The following is a 21,861-nucleotide window of genomic DNA, read 5'->3' as shown; positions in this document are numbered from 1 at the left end:
TCAAGTTGATTAATGTTTGCTTCTTGTTTAATTTTTCGCCATTACAGAGTAATTAGGCTGAGTTTCATTGGTCTGCTTCTTATTCCTTCCGTGCACCAGCCGGAATCCGAGCCGAGGAATCGGGAGCCGAGAGTGAATTTGATGAAAAAGACGAGGAAAATGGAGGAGCTTGGAATTTTACCCGGTCAACCGGAAGATGGTTAACACAACATGATGGATCTAACAATTTGTGATTTATTGCTTCTTCAAGGACAACGTATACGTAGATTTTATTGTAAAAAGGTTCAATAAAGCCGAATATAAATTTGATTTGAAGTACTCATCACAATTATAGCAAAAAACTGAAAAATCCCCTATTCAACTAAATTTTCTATATTGAAAACCCAATTTTGCTTAGTTTTTATCCAACATTCATTATTTCTGAAACAGTTAATTCCCACCCAAAACGAAGTCTTTGCTGAATACTCGAATTTTGATCCTTCGCAACCGTAATAAAATTGTTGCGGTTACTTTGCTTAACGACATGTTCGGGGTATAATCCAAAACATTTGTGGAATAGTTCTATTATTTGGGTTATCGTTCGCTTATGGAAATTTATTATTAGGGAAAGAACACAATTTTGACTGGCTGCACTTAGGTGTCAAGATGAGTACAAAAGATTTAATTTTGAGTTGTTTCGTTTCTCCGTGAATGCATGTATGGAGTTTTTTTTTGTTGCTAACTGTTCGAAAGTCCAGGTGACGTTTCGACGTGCCCCACCCCTACCGTTGACGTAATCACCCGCAGAGAGGAATGTTTTTCAAACGGCGATCCGCGAACGATGGAACGCGTAGCTCGCTCGCGCATCAGTCATCCAGCAACAGAAGAGAGAGTGTTTTTAAACCTGTTTTCCAGCCAGAATGTCAAAAGTGACGAAGTCTAGATAGTGAAATGATGTCAATCGTATTACGGAAAATTTATTTGCATTTTATCGAATCGTGATCGTGAAAATCCACTAGCGGGTGTACGCGTTAGGTGCTGGGTGAGGCGCTTTTCCGCGCGGTGTTATTTTATGCACTCAGTTTGCATTGCAAAATGTCGAAACATGATCGTGCGAAATCGGGTGGCTTGCTGGATACGCTGTTCTTTGGCCGACCGCACAAGAAGGGCGGCCGCGGTGGTTCTAGCGGCTACGGGAGTGGTGGGTTGGGAGGTGGCAGTGGCCACGGAGGCAGCTTGAACGGGGGAAGACCCCTGTCTGGGGTCGAATCGGAACTGGTCAATATGGAAGAGATAAGCAACGAAGTGAAACGGATGACCGAAGCGGAAGTTAATCAGAAATTCCTCGAGATTCTCGAGGACATGAATATTCCGAAGGATAAGCGGGATCCGCTGCTGCTGAAGCCGCTGGACGAGAAGAGGAAAATGATACTGATGCATTTGAAAGGTGAGTGGAAAAGTGCGGGGGTGGATTATTTGTTTTTGTTTTGGTACGGTTACAGTGCAGGAGGAGAGGGTTTTTTTTTTGTTCTTCAACAAGTGGGTTAAGCGCGGAGTGTGTGTCTGTGTGTTCGACAGGGTCACGAGAGGGGTGCATAATAGGAAGAATACGCGGAAGCAAACAAAAAAGAATAAACGTTGGTTGGTCGTTACTCCTGTCCGTGAGGGACCTTGATCGGCTGTGTCATACGGTATCGCATCGTTAATGGATAGGTCCTTGAAGGTGATGTACCGCGCATCTGCGAGAATGTGCCTTTAGAAGAAGAGGTGATGATAAATCAAAACTTAATGTTTGGCCAGTCGGGTCATGTAATGCACTGAATTTATTTATAAATTTAATTTCATAGGCGTTAATTTTAGAAATTATCTCACGGAGAGAGAGCAACGATGTACTCGTTTATTATTTTACCTTTAGTTTGGTGGACGCAAACAGATGCCTTGAAGATCTTTTTTTGGAACGTTCAATTTTCAAGGACCGTAGTTTTATTTGGGCGGCTTTTGCTTTAGTTGACAGATATGGGTAATTTGTTTATTTACGGATAGTTAAACTAGCGCAAAAGTAGTGGGATAAAAGACTTTCTAGATTCTATTTCGGATTATTGAAGCTTTGAATACCCAATCGGTATAAAGTTCAGTAGATCTATTATAGTCAACAGCTTAATATGCTAAGAAACTTGAAGAAACATCAAGAAGATCCCAGTTATTTTCGTCGTAGAGTTCTGATTTTAAGGATTACTATCATCCTATTGCACCAACACATTTTTTACATAATTTCGAACACGGAACTGTTAAGCATTGAACAATTTCAAGATGTTCGAACTTGGAGAAAATGTCGCTTGTCGCTCTTCAGGGATCCATGCTACATTTCCAGTTCACCGATTATGATGTTTTTAGCTCAGCTTCAGCTTAGATATGGTATTGCAGAGCCGGAGCAGGGGAGTTCGATTCTCTGTCCGATCCAGATAGTCTTTCGGGTTGGACATTCTCTCGACTTCCTTGGCTTGACCCTAGGATTGACCAAAGCTCTTGTGCGAGCCACACAGTATACAAAGTCATGCACTATTGAATAACGCAGTAGTCTGTGATAACCCGTGTCACTGTTGTAAAGAGAAAATATAAAATAAAATTCATTCCACTGCATAACGTTAACCAATAAAGACGTGTTTCGATCGTACTCTACAATTCGTTATGGGCCCAGAATCCCTAACCGGAAGATTCAGAAGATTTTTTCACTGAAGCAGCAGTATGTCCACAAGCGGAAGTTCGGGATCGGGACAGCAAGGTCAAGGGAATGGAGAGGGCAACGGAAAAGGCACGACTGAAGCAGGAAGCGTTCGAGTCAGAAGTTCCGTTGCACTGCCAGCCATTTGCGATGCGGATGATTCTGATCCGTGATGGAAGCTGGTGTGCCATTGACGGAGACGGTGAAAATGTTCCTGAAGACGTGAAGTTGCAGGCTCTCGCAACGATCTGCCAAGTCTGGAGAGCTACAACTACAGCCTGGTTCAGGATGCAGAAACTGCGAAGGAAGCTTGGACGAAGCAGCAATCTGCATTCCAGGACAGCGGATTAACCAGGAAAATTGGGCTGCTCAGAAAATTCACGTCAGTACGGCTAATCAATTGTGCTAGCGTTGAGGTGTACGTGGACGAATTGATGAGCCCAAGTCACAAGCTCGCATCCGTGGGATTCAAGGTGGACGATTCTTGGCTCATGGCGATTCTGTTGATAGGACTTCCTGAGCAGTACGAGGCCATGATCATGGGACTCGAAGCGTCCGGTACGGCCTTGACAGCGGATGCAGTGAAGGCTAAAATTTTACAGGACGTAAAATTAGATCGCCAGTCAGCAGCAACAAAGAAGGTGCCATGTACAGCAAAACGAGCCGAAAGAAGTCCGGCGAGCTAAAGGACGGTAACAAAGGTGAGAAGCTGTGCTACAACTGTGAGAAACCGGGACACTTTACAGCCAAATGTCCCAATGCCAAAAAGTCGTCTTTGTAGCCAAGCAAGTCAAAAGGAATGTGCTTTATTTTCACTATTGGAGATGTAAGGACCGATGAGTGGTATCTAGATTCCGGTGCCACCAGCCACATGGCACGTTCGAATCAATCTTTCGTCAACGCGGTTGCCATGGACCATGACGTTGGAACAGCAAACAACAGCAACATTGCAAAGGGAACGGTTTCCGTGGAAACTGCAGAAGGAAGCGTGAAAGTTGCTAATAGAGATTTTCAGGACTGGTTCAACTGTATTGGTGCGCTGTGTGAAACTGTTTTAAGTCGTTTTCGTTTTTGCGGTGTAGCTCTGGTGTAGTGTAAAGGCCTGTATAGAGATCGAAGCGAAGCGAAAATCTCATACAAAATACTACATTTTTCACCTGCGCGAAAAACGCAATTGGCAAATAGGGGAATTTACGTATTCTCGGCAACCTAAGCAGCGATCTTCTTTCTATAGCCTTTTTCTCTATGGAACGCACACATATGCAGTATTGGTTTGTTTACAATCTTTTGCTGCCAGCTGCTCTAACAATTTCAGTCGAAAGAATTGTCAAAAACTGTTTTGAAACGCTTTTACAAAGCTCCAATCTTCTCTAGTGAGAGCGAGTATTGTCGGCAACCAGTTTTTCTTCGGCAACCGTTCCATTTGAACTGCATGTAAATCTGCTGTTCTATTATCGGCAACTCGAAATCAGCTACAATTTGTAGAGCGTGTGTTTCATTTCAAGAAAACCTGCTAGATTGCTTTTTCACTGTGGTAAAAATATAGTCAAATTGAAGCTGAAAGCATAAAGAATCGTTTGCATGCATTCAGCGAAGTGTTTTCGTAAGAAAATCCAGTGAAAATAGTGTTTCAATTTGGGTTGCCGAAAATAGTCTGTCATGCCGAAGCCGTCATTTCCCCTATTTCGCTTCGCTTTGAACTGTAAACAGATACGATCCAGCGAAATCTAATTTTGTAGATCGCATCTTTTTCGCTTACGTTTATTTTTTTTTCGCGCATTCAGCGCTCGCGAAAAGAGCAGGAGCTAAGCAAAAAGTTGACGTTTCGGGAGAGCGTATCTGTCAGATTTTCACTTCACCGGAGGTGTAAACTGGTCGATTTCGTTTCACATGAACTGTAAACTGCGAAAAAAGGAAACTGGAAAATGTTCCACAAACATTTTTTCACAACCTTTTTCGCTAGCGAAATTTCATGATTTTTCGCGTACTTCAAATTTTGTTTCGCTTCGATCTGTATACTAGGCTTAAGCAGGAATAAGCGCGAGTCTTTGACAATTCAACATCATTTGTTTGTGAACAAAGGTGCATTCTATATCTACACCCTAAAATATTTCGGTGTACGGCAGTGTAGCACCGGTGTAGCTACACCGCAAAAACGAAAACGACATTAGTGAATATCCGAGGAAAATACATAACAAACCGCTGTCAAACTCATTTTGACAGATCGAATTACATACATTTTGAGGTTACCCCGGGGAAAATAATAAACAACTTTACACGGCGATAGACCCCCATTAGTGTACGTGCGTTAAACGTCACTAATATCTATGTGTTGAAAATTCCGGACCTATCAACCAACCTGTTATCGGTCAGCCCAATCTGTAAGCGAGGAAACAAGGTAGTATTCACGGCGAACAAGTGCAAAGTCTGGGATGGAAGTGGCGAGCTTGCCATTACCGGAGTTCAAGAAGGCGGTCTCTATCGTGTCAGTCGGCCGATGGTTAACAGCATCGAATTGTGACATAGACTTCTTGGTCATTTGAATTAAGAAAGCTTGAATAAACTGAAGGAAGTGGCTAGCGGAATCGACTTCAAGAATGAAGAACTTACCAATTGTGTGTCGTGTCTCAATGGGAAAAAAGGCACGATTTTCGTTTCCCACCAGTGGTTCAAGAGCGAAGGAATTGCTAGAACTGGTGCACTCCGACCTGTGCGGCCTTGTGGAGGTGCCATCGTTTGGAAGAGGTAACTACTAAAATTACCTTCGTGGACGATACCAGTAAGAAGGTAGTAGTGTTCTTTCTTGAAAGGAAGAATCAGGCGCTTGAAGCATTAAAGAAATTCAAAGCTAGAGCCGAGAGACAAAGCGGGAAGAAGCTGAAGATTTTGCGTACAGACAATGGGACGGAGTACGTCAACGAAAGTTTCCGTGAAGGTATCCGGCATCAAACCACGTGTCCGTATACGCCTGAACAGAATGGTGTTGCAGAACGCATGAACCGCACGTTGGTGGAGAAAGCACGGTGCATGCTCAACGATGCAAAGCTTGGTATGCAGTTTCGACAGCTGCCTGTCTGGTCAATCGATGTCCAACGCGGACCAGAAGAGGCGTGGTCTGGAAAGAAGTCGCACCTCAAGCATCTCAAGATTTTTGGATCTCAAGTGATGGCACACATTCCGAAAGTGAAGCGGAAGAAGTTCGATGCCAAGGCCAGAAAAGTGATCTTCGTCGGCTATTGTGTTTCAAATCAGTCGAAATATTGTAGTCCTAACAAAAGGTGAATCAAGTCCAAGCCTAACGAGTAATCAACATGCACAGCCAGTGGAGTTCATGGAGCTGAATTTCCAAGAGCTGTTGGTACCAATCAGCGCTGCTGATGGAAGCAATGAGGAGCAGCAATACGAAGTCGTTTTAGTTGCTTCTGATGGTAGATGAAGACATCGAAGAGGTTGCGGATGCAGCTGAAAACGCGCCCCCAACGCAACTGAATAGACCAGCTGATTCGCAGCAAGGGTTAAGGCGCAGCGATCGGGAGCTCAGTTATCCAGGCGAGTACAATGATTATACATATTAGCTTTGGAGCATATTCTGGTGATACCATTTCCCCCATAAAGTTACCCCCTGATTTAACCAATGGTGAATGTGCGATGGACGATCCAACAACTTACGAAGAAGTTCTGCAACAGCCTGACAGAGATCATTGGGTTCAAGCGATGAACGATGGGCTGAGGTCATTGAGCGAGAACAGCACGTGGGTGCTTGCGGATCTGCCTGAGGGGCGGAAAGCGACTGGGTACAAATAGGTGTTCAAAGCGAAGCGTGGACCTGATGGAACCATTCAGCGGTACAAAGCTCGTCTCGTCGTGAAAGGATGCTCGCAGAGGCCAGGACTAAATTACGACGGGGTATACTCATAGAGATAACTCTAAAACTAGAAGGTCCCGAAGAAACGTGCTCAACTTTTTGGCTCAGCTCTGGTACTCTCTTCGGTCCCAAGCTAATCGATGCACCCCTCGAAAAATAAGAAAATCCACGAACCCCTCATTTTATCTGTCAAACTTTCATAGTGAATCAAAACAAACATAGTGTAGTACTAGAATTTCGACTAGAATGGGGTACGTTAATCGATTTGCTTGGGACCAATAGGCTAGTCATGTAGTGAGCCAATTTAAAATCGTTAGTTTCCACCGGTTGGTATACTCTCCCGTAGTATGGTATGCGACGGTTCGTTACCTCATGGCGTTGGCGGTGAAATACGATCTGGACATCGATCAGATGGACGCAGTTACAGCCTTTTTGCAAGGAGAGCTGAACGATGAGGAGATCTAAAGGGTGTCCACGATGAAATTGCCACACTATGAAATTGCTCTAACTTTTTAACCGTTGGGTAGAATTTAATGAAAATTTGGGTGGATTTAGTTCATAGTGCATTATTTACATCCTGCAAGTTTTGAAGTCCTGTGATCAAAACTCGCGGAAATGGAGTCGAAAGAACAGCTCTTGCGTGATAAAATCTTGCGCATTCATCACGAGAACAAGGATCTCTCGCATCGTTCCATCGCTAAAACGTTGAGAATCGCGAATTCCACGGTGTCGCGAGTGATTAAGCGGTTCGAGGAACGGTTGACCACCGATCGGAAGCCCAGAAGTGAAGGAAAAAGTATTCCGTACAACACCAAAAATCACAACCGCGTAGTTGGGGCCTTCAACCGAAATCCGAACGCCTCCGTTAGGGATGTGGCTAAGAAGCTGCACCTAAGCCGAAGTTTTGTCCAGAAGGCCAAAACTAAGGCTGGGCTTCGAACGTTCAAGGTACAAAAGGCCCCTAATCGCGACGAGAAGCAGAACAAGTCCGCCAAAACCCGTGCCAGGAAGTTGTACCTCAACATGCTGACGAAAGTTGAATGCTGCATCATGGACGACGAAACATATGTGAAGGCCGACTTCAAACAGATCCCCGGCAACCTGTTTTTCACGGCCAAGGATAAGTTCAGCGTTCCGGAGCATGTCCGCACTCAGAACATGTCCAAATTTGCGAAGAAATTCCTGGTTTGGCAAGCCATCTGCACGTGCGGGAAGCGGAGTGCACCTTTCGTGACCGGACAATGAACGGACAGGTGTACATAAAAGAGTGCCTCCAGAAGCGGCTGCTTCCTCTCCTGAAGGCCCACAACGTCCCAACAATCTTCTGGCCGGATTTGGCCTCATGCCACTACCAGGCTTCCAAATAGTACAGCCTCCTCGCGACAGTTGGTTTATACCTGAATTGACTGTTGCTTTGTGTGCTTTACTGCCGCTTGCTACCGTAAGTTCAGATCTGAATTCGAAATGTATTGGCAACAGCGCACGCACGAACGAATGAAAGCTGTATTAGAACAGTCGCATCTATACCCGCTTTGCTAAAATCATCGTGATTGGAACGTAGTGAACCGAATGGGCTGTATTTATACAATTCTTTATGACCAGGTTCTCAATGTTTCTGTCGTCATAACAGCCTTCACAAATCGACGACATCCCTCAGCTTACCCAAGTGGCTGTCACGAAAAGGCTGTCACGAGACATTATATACAATTGATATACGGCAGTGGAGTATGGAAGAAACCCAGAAGAATGATCCCGAACAGATATGTCGGCCCGATGTCGGATCAATGTAAGGTCAATTTATGGTCGACGTCGGCCAAATGTCGGGTCGATGTCGGGTCAATTTTGCGTTTATGTCGGGTCAATGTCGGGCCAACATCGGGTTGGGGTTTGGTAGAAGTCAGGTTGGTGTCGGGTAGGCTTATATTTTTCGCCGAAGACCGCGCGTTTTTAAAAAAATATCGGATGAAAATTTTGCAATGGGCAGCACGAACGTGATAGCAACACCGAACGAGCTCCGGCGCCACACTGGTAGTGTAGTAGCAGTCTTACGACACACAAACAAAATTTCAAAGACAGCAGCAACGAATCGGCAGTTCGACGGATTGCTTGTTGTATGTACGAGGAACGTTACGAATGACCATCCGAGGCTGTCATAGCCGAGCGAACAAAATACATGACTGAGAACGAGCTGTCGTGTACTGCACAAGACGGCAACGTTGCATGTCGTATAACAGCCTCACTGTGGGCTGTCGCTTATAGCTCAATCTCAAGGCTGTCGTAGGGAAAAGAAAGCGACAGCCGTTGGAATACTGTCATGAGGCGGTACTTTTGGTATGCCTGATCCCGGAGCAGGGGGATCAGCCAACTGTTGGTTGAGCGGGAGCGGCGCCAACACTGGAATTGGCCGTGGTTGGACAATGTAGGTTTTTTTTAAATCGGGCTGACATCTAGAAGCCACAAATCGATGTCCGACGCCATATTGAAATTCAAGATGGTGGCTTCCGATTTCAGAAAAAGTGTCAAATAGCCTACAAATGGCATCGAATATCGATTTTCAGCATCTACGCGTCATCCTCGTTCCGAAAATACTCAGATCTTAGCGTATTTGACACTTTTTCTGAAACCCTATGGCCGCCATATTGGAGTCCAACATAGCATCGGATATCGATTTTCGACAGCCACGCGTTGTCTTCGTTCCGAAAATACCCACATCTCAGGGTATTTGACACGTTTTATGAAATTCAATGGCCACCATCTTGGATTCCAAAATGGCGTCGAATATCGATTGTCGGCATCTCCGTTCCGAAAATACCCATATTGTAGGATAGTTGATCCTTTTTGAATCCTGATGGCCGAAATTTTGGATTCCAAAATAACGTCGAATATCGGTTTTCGAAAAAAAAACCCCGTATTGTAGGGTATTTGAGACTTTCTCTGACCCCGATGGCTGCAATCTTGGACTCCAGAATGGCCTCGTTAATTTAATTTTCGTTTATTATAAAAATATATATTATTACTACCGATAGTGTGTAGATACTATCCGGATACTATATTTTGATGCCTGCGTCGTCAGGTCGTGACAAGTCGAATGAGCCCCGAATTGAAGTGAAAGTGGAAAAAACTAAGGAAACAGTTTTCGAGTCATTCATTGCGTCAATTGAAACAAGTATTTGCTTCAAATGAAATGAACAAGCACTTGACGAACGAAACAATTGATAGTCCAGTCATGTTTAAAAAGAGGAATGTTCATCGTGACTCGATAACAAGAAACACGATGACTTACACGAAAATGATATTGCTCGAAATGAAGCGATTCTGCGGAGAGTTCATTTTCTTTTCTTTGTTTCGAAAATGCAGAACCCTGCACAGTAGTGTTGCTCACGATAAGCAACTGTACCCAAACAGTGGCGGTGTGGCTTCTTCACTACTTCTCTGACTAGAGCAGACAGCCTTTGTAGCAAGCTGCTTGTCGGGAGCCTGTCCACCGGTCCACATTTTGTGTGTTGGGCGATCGATATGAACACGTCCAAAGTTCCAAAGGAAATCCGGATTCGGCTTGTTTCGTTTGGGACCAACTCATCGCGAGTGATAATTTTAATTTCAGTTTATGATGTTGGTTCGTTCACAACTATTAAAAAAAAGTAGAAGGGTCTGTGCCTAGGGGCACGAACGGAAGCTTGACGTAGGACCGCTAGTGGACGGAACAAATGTGAACATTTAGTTCTTTTAATTGATCAATCATCAATTATCTTAACTCTTTCCGTTTTATATTTGTAACCGTATCAAATTTATAGTATTTATTTCAAAGAGAAAGTTGATGAAGAGAATCCAAGGGACTGTAAACTTGAGTATTTTCGATTCATCTACCCGACTTTAAAAGGTGTATTTTGAATTTTTTGTTATTTATGAATTCTTAAGTTTTGTGCATTTTGGTATTAAAGTGTATTCAATTCACCCCTCACAGGATTTCCTTCCAAATTATATGAATGGGGCGGGCGGAAAGTATCGTTTGTGCAGAATATGTAAAAACGAGGGACTTCGAGAGATTGAACTCGTGAGAGATAATTTTCTCACAAATTTGATTTTATTGGCTTTCTGGGGACTGAATATACACCCAAAGCGAATTATTCCCACTTCTCTCAAATTCTATATGGATTTTTAACACTTCCTACCAGCGTGTTCTGGAAAATGGTCGGACGATGATTAATCTCACCAATACATTCGGGCCTACAATTCCACACCTTCTATAGAGACCATGTAGAGCCTTGATAGCTAGCTGCTCATGGGAACTGAGGATCTTGACAAATGTCCAAATAATACTCTTAACAAATTTATGGTGATCCTGAAAAGGACCGTTTTGTAGTGCTGGTTGAGTAATGCTGAGCTGAGCACGACGAGCTACTGATTCCGATCCTAGCCTAGCGGTGGGACTTTTTCCTCCTTCTCTATGGTTGCTCATATGATGTATGTGTTGGTAGAGGGAAAAATGTAAACTTTGCGGGTGACGATGTCTTAACACTCGAAAGCAATTTTGTGAAATATGAAGTAAAACAAATCCTAGCTAGTTCTGCATGATGATTTTGTTTGATTTTATTTATTTTTAAAGTCGCCGGGAAATGCCAGCTGCCGATTTGTTTTTTATGATTACTCCTTACTGGAAAACAGGCAAAAACTCACAAACAGGCTGCTTTTACATGGAATACAGTGTGATAATTCAATAATCAATAAATTATCTCAACATTTAGTGACAAACCATCATCCACATTAAATTTCACAGTGGTGTGGTCGTTGGGAGCGTGTGGTTCTGAGTATGGCCATGAGTGTGCAAAATATTACGCAATTCCATCCTCCCTATTCGCACGCTCCCGATGATCGAAGGCGAATGCCATTTCGACTTGTTTCGTCTACTTACTAATCTCTGACGACTGTGCTGGGGAAGCAGCATATGCATGTAGGTAATTGGTGGATTTGTTAGTTAATTCGACGCTTTTGGACAATGCTGGACATTTACCAGTTTTTCAATAGTTTCTTGTTGAAAATCAACATTCGGAAGCATTGTTATCGATGCGTAGCCAGATTTTTGATCGATTGGTGATAAAATTATTGAAATTGGACCAGGGGCAGCTGAGTTATTAACGTTCAAAATCTTTCTTAATTTGTTACATGTTCCATTTTCGGTTTTCACAAAGTGTACCCCCATATAGAAATCAAAGACGTAGTCCTACGTCAAAAGTTTTGATGTTTATTGGATCAGTTTCTTTGCACGGCTGTGTTTTTTTGTAACCAGCGGTTGTAAGTGTGCCTGCGAATTGCATTGCCTCCTGGGAGGCCGGTTCACCGTATTCGCCGGTTCATCGTGTAGTTCTATCGGGAGTCTTTCAGAGACGATAGTTTTTGCTGAACTGCAGAAGGATATAAATCGTCCTATAATATGGGGGCTCTTCGAAATCGCCGTGAAGTCATGGATTCCTTCACGCAGAGAAATAATTTTTAAATTCAAATGGATATATTTTTGGCTCAGGGCCTAATATATTTTAGGTATTGATTCAAATATATTATTCAGTTAATTCAAAGAAAAATATTTTTGAATCAACAAACCGCTTGTAGAGTCAATAACTTGTTTGTTGATACTAAAAACCATTTAGTTGATTCTAAAAACCATTTTGTTGATTCTAAAAACCATTTTGTTGATTCAAAAATATGTTTTGTTGAAATAGTGATACAATATGTTTGAATCAATAACAAAATACATTAGGCCATGAAACAAAAATCCGTTTTTCTGCGTGTTTGCAACATATCGGGTGAGATCTTTCCTTTATTGTTCTCTTAACATTCATTCCATTATTATATGACACATTATATGCTGGGTATGGGACGGACGGTCTAACCAGGGCACCCGATTGCAGCGATATGGATGGGGAGAGTGGAATGGAACTTCCTGTCGTTAACAGATCGTCAATTGAAGGCGGGCTCTTCTTCCCCACTCATTGGGACATCGATGGCGATGGCTTGTACATTACCGGGTTGTAGGATTTTATTGTTGGAAGGAGATCCTTTTTATTCCCGCGGACTGAGCGTACGTGTCTCTGCTTACAGGTTCGCCCTCCGGTTTTGGCCCTTTATTCAATGGTAAATTGAATACAATCAGGTATTGTACTTGATCAAGTCGTACAAGGTGGACAGTCCACTGTCTAATGGTTGTGCCTGCAACAATGAGTGGTTTCTTTTACATACAAGACACCGTGTGGTCTAAGCATATGTATGGGAAATTTTGATGCTACCAATTTTAGTTAAATTTCTTATGTATTCAACTATTTTCATTATTTGTACTATATGCCACAAAACTGCTGAATGAAGCCTCCGTCGAATGGCATATTGCATGACATATTTCACATTAATGCTTTGGAGAAATATGCGTTCAAAATCTTTCATAATTTCGTTACATGTTCCATTTTCGGTGTTCACAAAGTGTACCCCCATATAGAAATCACAGACGTAGTCCTACGTCAAAAAAGTTGGTCCAAACTTTGTACAAGATCTTATGAGTAGTGTTAAGAGAAAAGTACGTGCATTTGGATGTGGCAATGAAATTGAATAAAACGAACTTGGAAAAAGTTAAACAATACCTATGTTTGCTTTTATTCTCTGAAAGTTTGAAGATGATCGGTTGAATGGGTGAATTTTGCTGAATCTTTTCTTATGATGCAATTTGATTCCGTACAACCTTTATTTAAATCATAATATAATTTTTACTTTTTCAATACTCAACTGAATCTGCTCTGAAAATTTCAACGTAATTGGTATACCTAATTGGTAAAATAATGAAAAAGATACATCTGTTTTTTGATCTATGCATGTAGTATTTTTATATTTTTAAACGATACATTCATACATTTCGATCAAGATTCACCTCGCCAAAACGCTATAAAATTTACTAGAGAGGAAAATTAGTGCCAAATTTAACCACGCCATTCCTCTTAGGGACTGTCCATAAACTATGTAGACAGTTTAGGGGGAGCGGGTTGGCAATTAATCATATCGTCCGAATATTTTCCACAGAGATAGTGCTGTTCCGCTGGTAGGAAGTGATAAAAATCCCCATATAGAAATTTATAGAAGTGTGACTAACTCGCTTTCGGTGCATATTCAGGTAAAAAAAGTGAACGGGAACCTAAAGAAATGAGTCAGGGACTGTGTCGTTAATTTTTTCCCCGGAAATTATAGTTAAACAATGTACAATTTAATTAAAAATTATTTTTCCCCCATACACTTTAACCTGTTTTACTACCACTCCCCAGAGAGCCTAAAAATTCAAATTTGAGAGAGAAAATTTGCTCTCACTAGTTCAATTTCTCAGCATGCCATGTATTTTGATGACTACTCTATTTGTGATTTCCCTCTCACAGACTACAAAATAGAGTACCTGATACTACAAAACATGTATGGTACCCAGGCAGGGAAAATCATTTACATTCATTTCATGCATTCATTTACATTCATTTGCCCCTAACTTTATTCATCAATAGAATTCCGCAAAATGATTCATGGAGCTTTTGTAGGTTTTGTTATTAGCTCAAACATTTGCCAGTAACTCAAATTTGTATCTCTTATGCATCACAAATTAGAGCGGGCAGAACTCGTTACTGTTTTTCAGTGAATGTAAAATACATTCACTGAAAAACAGTAGTGGATTCTGTTTGCTCTGGTTCGTCATGCATAAGAGATACGGATTTGACTTGTTAACAAAAGTTGTAGCTAACAAGTTTCATACATCATTTTGCGGAATTCTGTTGATGAAAAAAGTTAGGGGCAAATGAATGTAAATGAATGCAAATGATTTTCCATGCCTGATGGTACCTCTATATATGCATTTTGATTAACATCCGAAGACCCTCCTTTTTTTACTTTTTGCCCCACCCCGTTCATAGAAATCGGCTGGAAATCATATGAGGGGTCAGCTATTTTGTGTGCAGAATGTGTAAAAAGGAGGGACTTCGGATGTTAATCTTAATGCATATATAGAGGTACCAGACATGTTTTGCACTGCACTGTCCTCTGTGAAAAATTAATGGAAAACAAATTATGTGTAGTTTCCGATAGATGTAACAGCCAACAACAACAGTGACATCTGATGGAAAATTAATACAGAAGCTTAACAAAATGAATAATTATCCACGGCCCATACAAAGTTAATTTTTTTTTTGTGTGGACATTGTCTACGTAGGGTGAGGGGAGGAGGGTTAAAAAAACTGTCTACGTAGTTAATGAACAGCCCCTTAATAGCCGCTTATGGACACAAAACGAGAGTTCAAGGTTACCCAGTTCCTTTAGAGCAGCAGAAGACACGATGCGGACTTGGATACCACTAACAATATCTTCCTCATATGTCGTCATTGTGTTGAAAACTGGTTGCAGTAGAATTAGAATTTGATTTGATATAATTAAATTGGTCACTGTTGTAGGAATGCAAGATTTTCTGTTCAGATTGATAAGCTATAGGGTAGAGAACTACTACGGCCTAATCGCCCATTTTGGGCCAATCGAGCAGAAAACTTCAAATAAATCCATAATTTCAGAGTTTACAAGTCAATTATGGGTTTGGTACGATACTTTAGTTAATAAGCTACGGAGTGAAGTCAATGAGAACGCGTGATTTGAAGGTTTACACCCAATATTACCAAAAACAAAAACAAAACGCTCTGACCGAATCAATTTTTATCTTCATCCGATAGGTCGAAGTGAATTCATTTCAATACGTTAGGCCGAGTTTAGAGAATCCATAGGCCGAGTTTGAAGTCAAGAAGCAGTGTTAGACTTTTGACAATATCTCAACGATTGGTTTCTCTTTATCAAATCTTACGGTTCATACGGAAAGGTAAATAAATTTGGAAGCCATCAGTAATAATAACATTCCGTTTGGTGCTAAACTGCGCTAGATTAAGAAAGACTAAGTGCGGGTTGTGCTTAATAGGCCGGAAATAGAGTAGTTAACCCTACTGCTTAACCTGTAGAATGCCGAACGGTTTGTTTCGAACCGGCTATAAACTTAATCAATACCGCGGCTCAGGCAACATTTGCCAACCACAGGTGACTAAATCGTCTACATAGAGTCACATCCCATCATCATCATCATCAGCATCGATTCACACCAATCTCAGAACGAAGAAAGAAATGTATACAAGCAAAATATCGATGATCTCATCGTCCCTGTTGGTTCAAACCTCGAAGATCAACGAGAATCTCAGCAGAAAATAAATCTCAATTTTCAATTATTATAGCCGTGACACACGGCGGGAAAGTACACTGTATACAAAACGCCAATCCTTCAGAATCGTCTATAGCGCTGTCTGGTGACATGTGTTTCTTGAGTAAGTCGCGGTTGAATTATAGGCAGATTTGTTGCCAACACGTATACGAATGCATTCAAACTGTGTGCCTGTGGGGGACGGTCGGTGGGTTATCTCATATGAATGTCATTTCTGTTTTTAGTATTTAATATTCATCGTTTGGTGATTGAATTTTCGGATGCCTTTGGTCGAAGCTGGACCATCATGAGTGATTAACGGTTGAATGTTCTGAGCTGTGATAGCAAGAGTTAGAAGTACTACTCTACTCAAGCTCATTTAGAAGTCACGACTCAACCTTCTGATATCTATGGACGAACGAAATCATGTCTCTTTTATGAAGGTGTGTCGATTTGAAGGTTAGCAGTAACACATTGGAATTCCTTTGTCTGGTGCTTTTAAATTGCATTGAAATTCAATCAAAATGACCAAAAACACACTTCCCAATACTATTGATCACCATTCATGATTGAAATATCTATAAGTCCACAGAAGCTCAAATGAACACCTAGAGGTGCTACCAAAATATGACTCAGCTGCAAAGGGAAAAAATCTCTGTCACGTGATGCCTGTTCTACGGGTACAAGTATCTAAATAGCTCAATATGATATGTAGAAAAGAAATTCCATACCAACTGACCATGGATCAGTGGTTCAGCTTAGAACGCGTGCCCTCTTCCTGCTTCTACAGCACACATATATGAAATGTACCTACCTACCTTTCCATCTATAAAAATGATATCTCCACTATAATGAGCAAGGCAGACGGGCGACCTAATGGCTACGTCATTACCTACTTCTTCGATATTCGATAAGCAACTCGTCATCTTCGTTTGTTCCATCCACCTCCTCCGCGAATACTACACGCAGCCCGCAGAAGAAGTGTATTGGAAGAGTCATTCAGTTGGGACAGAATGTGCGAGAATGCGGGGGGTTACGAAAGCAGAGAAGACAGAACGAACAGCACCACTCCGATACTGCTGATACGAATAATGTGATCAACACACGTATGGATGTGGAGCAACCCAAACCAACCAGCCAGCCAGCGGACTCTGTGGACGGAACGCATTCACAAATCGGCGTTGTTGTTGTTGTTGTCGCTGCAGTGTTGTAGACCTAACGGATTGGTCAGAAACGGTTTTTGGTGATAAGAACAGAACTGACGATACAGCACCATCCAAAGCGGGTGGGTGAATTCGTTTGTTCGTTTATTTCAAGACAAACATACGGAATAGATGTTCGAATTGAATTTTGATCAAGCTGGGAAATCAATCACTTGTTGTCTGTTACTACTTGTGTCCCAAAAGGCCAAGTTAGTGAAGTCACTTTTTCTTGTAATCAGTCACTTTTTTCAACTTTTTTAGCGTGAATTTATTTCAATACTGATCCTCGTATCCGGTAACCCCTAAATACCCAATAATGACTACAAAGTAAGCATTTTCCAAGCATTGGACTACCCATTAAGGTGTTTCGCTGTGAGATCCTTATTCTCGTAGCCATTACGAAAATTTAACGTTTGCTGTACTGCAGCATACACAAAAAAGCAATTTCAGTTGAAATGGGGTATTAATTTCCAAGATGTGTGTAATTAATCATTTTGTTCGACAATTTTCCACAGAGATGGCGCTGTTCCGCTGGTAGGAAGTGATAAAAATCCCCATATAAAAATTGAGAGAAGTGGGAATAATTCGCTTTCGGTGCATATTCAGGTGAAAAAAAGTGAACGACAACCTAAAGCAATTAATCAGGGACTTTGTCGTTCAGTTTTTTCGCGGAAATTATTGTTAAACAAACTACAATTAAATAAAAATGATTTTTCCCCATACAATGTTACCTGCTTTACTACCAGTCCCCAGAGAGCCAAAAAAATTCAAATTTAAGAGAGAAATTCTCTCTCACGAGCTCAATCTCTCAACATGCCATGTATTTGACACTCGATTTATGATTTCCCTTTCACAGATTACAAAATAGAGTACCTAACACTACAAAACATGTCTGGTACCTCAATAGACCCTTTTGACGTATAATGATCTTTCTCTATCTAGCACACATGGATGAATGGACGGTTTGTTTTCCCACTAATCTGTTTTCCTCTTGCTCGCACTCGTGCGCTTTAAATTGTACAGTAGTGTGCCGATTAAACGCCAAAAAGCTCTATATATGCATTTGCTTTAACATTTGAAGTTCCTCCTTTTTACATATTCTGCGCAAAAGATACTTTATGCCCCGCCCCATACATAAAATTCGGTGGGAAATTCTGTGAGGGGTGCGCTATTTTGTGTGCAGAATGTGTAAAAAAGGAGGGACTTCGAATAATAATCTAAATGCATATATAGAGGTACCAGACATGTTTGCACTGCAGTGTCCTCTGTGAACAATTATAGGAAAACAGATTGTGTCTAGTTTCCGATAGATGTCACCGCAAACAATAGCAGTGACATCTGATGGAACATGAATGCAGAAGCTTGACAAAATGATTATTTGAAAATTCGAAGTGAAAGGGCATTTGTGGACTCTACAAGAAATCTGCCTTAAATGAGTAAAATTTTACCCATTTATGAGTACCCGGGTAACAAATTTATGCTTAACAAGTGTTCTTTCAACGATTTTAATTCAGTCTCAGTTTGAATAATTGTTGTACATAGACCACTTTAACCTTTGTTCAGCTTTTAAACATCTAAATCTGGTGATTTTAATCAGCCCAAAGCTTAACAGCAATATACATTATATGCGTTTCAAGGCATTAACCAACAGTCTTTTCCAACTCTTGTTCAGCCTTCATGTGTTATAAAAAAAATAATGGAAGACCGCATCATATCTTATACTTTTGGTGAGAATGCTTTAGAATGTTGCTAACCAATTGGATTTACATATTTATATTGTTATTATATGTCTAGAAATTACCTTTACATTTCGGGATTCGAACCGGCAGTCTATGATTAACAGACGTCAACTATACTCACTAGACCACGTAAGCATATTTGTGGCAAAAGGTATGATCATTAACTTGAAGCACGTCAAAACTAAGTTGAATAATAGCAACCGGAAGAGTATTATTCAGCAATGCAGAATTGTAAACAATAAATTGTGACAGTAAAACATTCCTCCCATTTCAAGTGCAGTAAACTCAATGAGGACACAAGTGCGCAATGTATTTCGATGCTATTTTAGTGCTATAATTGAATTATATTTTTGAAATGCAGTATGAAAATTAAGTTCAATATAAAGTGGTGAACAGACAAAACACATGAATACAAATGTTAATACTTCCGACATCGTCGCAGTCCACTTCTAGGTTGATCTATTCTTAAAAAAAACTCCTCTTCCTTGTCTCTACTGGTGCTGCTTGGGATTAGAAAGGTAGGCAGTGAATTTAGAATAACTAAAATGTCGGAAATGCAACAAGTGACACTGACGACATTTTACAAAATTGTGCAATAAATTCATATTATTCAATCAGGCTATCAAAATATTTGTAGCGCATTGCTGGTTTGTGAAGTAGTATTAAGCTTCAATAAGTCTTGTTCAGTCTTTCGATCAGCTAACTTACTGAGGTTGAATTATGGGGATACAATTCGTTTCATGCACTACTACAACTTCATACAACTACAAAAATTAGTAGTAAGTATTGATTTATGAGTAACAAATACTCATAAATGGGTAAATTTTTTACTCATTTAATGGGTAGTCCAGTATCGCTCGAAAGTGCTTACTTTGTAGTCAATATTGAGGCTTTTATAGTAATTTAATGTTTAGTTTAAAGTTTCATTAATAATGTATTATTGTACTAATGAGGTACGATATTGTTTTTTGAGCGTGCGGGCAAACTGTTGGAAACAAATGTGGAATACAAAAGCATTATTTTCAGTAGAATATGACTCGACCCAGGTTCATAGGGGCTCCTGGGGTAAAATGCACCAATTAAGCTAAAACATGTATTTCTCTCTAATAAATGTGCTTGTCAATCAATCTTTTATCCTGTCCTAAACATCAAAGCCTTATTTAATTGATAAATTATTCATTAGGCATCAAAACCTTCAACATAAATAATAAAACATGATCTATGGAAATATAAAAATTAGCTGCAGAAACCGCTCAAAGGGGTAAAATGCACCCATATAGGTGTAAAACGCACTACAACAAAGGAGCAAGATACACCATATGGAAGGGACAAAATACACCATAACAATGGGGCAAAATGCCCCAATTCCAAAAGCGAGATTTTCCTCAAGAATGTCAATCGCCGAAAGATCTATTTATCAGTGGCGTCGTGTCCACATGTGCAACCTGTGCACGACACAGGTGTAAATAATTAAAAAAAAAATGAGTTTAGATTTTTATAGATTTTATGGTCGCATTATAGCTGTACTTCTTTACTCCAGACCACAAGTGACCATGAATACACTATTTTATAGTGTGGTTCAATTAAATCTTCGACCTTGGTTTGCTTCAAAAAGGATTAAATTCAGTTCGGATGGTCTGCCTAATCCCTAATGCATTGGTTTCTAAGCATGTCGATAACACTACCATGACAAAACTCGTTAAATAGTGCACCTAAAAGCGAGCTTCTTTGGGTGGCGTGTGGCAAGTTTCTGAATGGTCAAATGCCTGATGTATGCCAAGCAGACCTTCTATCACCTCTTGAAACATAGGTACCACAAATTTTCCACAATACATGGCAGTTTGCTTGCACCAGTAGTTGTAATTAAAACTCTCAGCAGTCACGCGTTTAACGGGACCAACGCGGAAACAGCAGTCTGGTACGCTTTGGACGTTATCATACTTGCAGACCGGTTTGAATGTGTGAGTTTAAATTAAAAGAACATTTATGATGTATGGGTGCCCAAAGCGTGCATTTTTCGCTGTGCACTTGGATATCTGATTGCAGACAAAGAGAGTAATGGAGAAAGAGAGTGCAAAAGATCGCTCTCACTCTCTTGTCAGTTGTAAATTTCTCAATCACCGATAGTTGCGCCGGTGCTCCAGTCAAAACTTATGAGCTGCCCCTGGTTCATTCTGATACCTAGTGTTGTTATGATGAATAAAGAGTTGATTAATTCAAGTTTGCTACCCAGGGGACTATGAATTTTCTCTAGATTTGGACACTGTTTTGTATCAAACAATGTTTTCGGAAGTGTTTGACGGATATTCTTTATTACACTTCAGTCGAAAGAGTTAGCCTTTTGATAAAAACGAGAATTCAAGCTGAACACTGCATTAGGTCCTAAGTAACATTGACAGATTCTCTCCGTTGACTTTGTATCTCCACGGCCATGTAAAGACATTCCCAGGAATTTTCAGCACACAGATCGACAAACACAACAAGAAATGGTTATGTGCTCATGTCATTAACGAAAGAGAAAGTCGACGAAGAGAATCGATCAATATTACTTAGGATCTAATGCAATGTTCAGCTTGAATTAGTTAACTTTTGCAATTCCTCCTACTTCGGTTAGTGCGAAAAAGGGCATACAAGTTTGGTTTACACAAGATGATAGGCCCTTCAAATGTTACGTTAGGTAGTGATTAATATAGAAATTGAAAATATGTTCCTCGAATTCATGAAGCATTGAAAAATAAAACCAAAAACTAATATGTGGTGGTAAACTATAACGAACAATGTTTGGTGCACAGGTAAACAAATGAGGCACGCGACGCCTCTGCTATTTATGCAGTTTAAATTATAAATGGGACTCTACAACTTCATCATGAACAGTTCAATATCAAATTCATTTATTGCAACATCAAATAGTAAAAAAATAACATCAAAAAAAAATAGTGGCCGGGTCACATGTATTAATTCAGCAGAGTAGTTGTCAACCTATTTGCAAGTGCCACAAGCTTCCAAGTTTGCAGAACATGCTGAATGGAGCCATTCCTGACAGTGCTTGCACGCTTGCGGGTAGAGGCGGGATGTTCTCCTGTTCTTTCATTAGTTCTGTTGATTTAGTA

At 40.7% G+C, this 21,861-nt stretch overlaps 1 protein-coding gene across 1 annotated transcript in view; it reads left to right on the top strand.

The window, feature by feature from the left end:
- Positions 1 to 806: 806 nt before the first annotated feature.
- dia (diaphanous related formin 1) overlaps positions 807 to 21,861 on the top strand; it is a 29,675-nt gene continuing 8,620 nt past the window's right edge. Inside the window, exon 1 of the mRNA XM_065236744.1 lies at positions 807 to 1,426. Within this exon, the coding sequence (XP_065092816.1) occupies positions 1,075 to 1,426 (352 nt within the window). The 5' untranslated portion in view covers positions 807 to 1,074. The remainder of the gene's footprint in view (positions 1,427 to 21,861) is intronic.

The sequence above is a fragment of the Ochlerotatus camptorhynchus genome, unplaced genomic scaffold (genome assembly GCF_037179485.1).
Source record: "Ochlerotatus camptorhynchus isolate MF236.1 unplaced genomic scaffold, CSIRO-AGI_Acam_v1.1 ptg000574l, whole genome shotgun sequence".
Taxonomy (NCBI): Eukaryota; Metazoa; Arthropoda; class Insecta; order Diptera; family Culicidae; genus Ochlerotatus; species Ochlerotatus camptorhynchus.
This window is presented reverse-complemented; position numbering and strand designations above follow the sequence as displayed.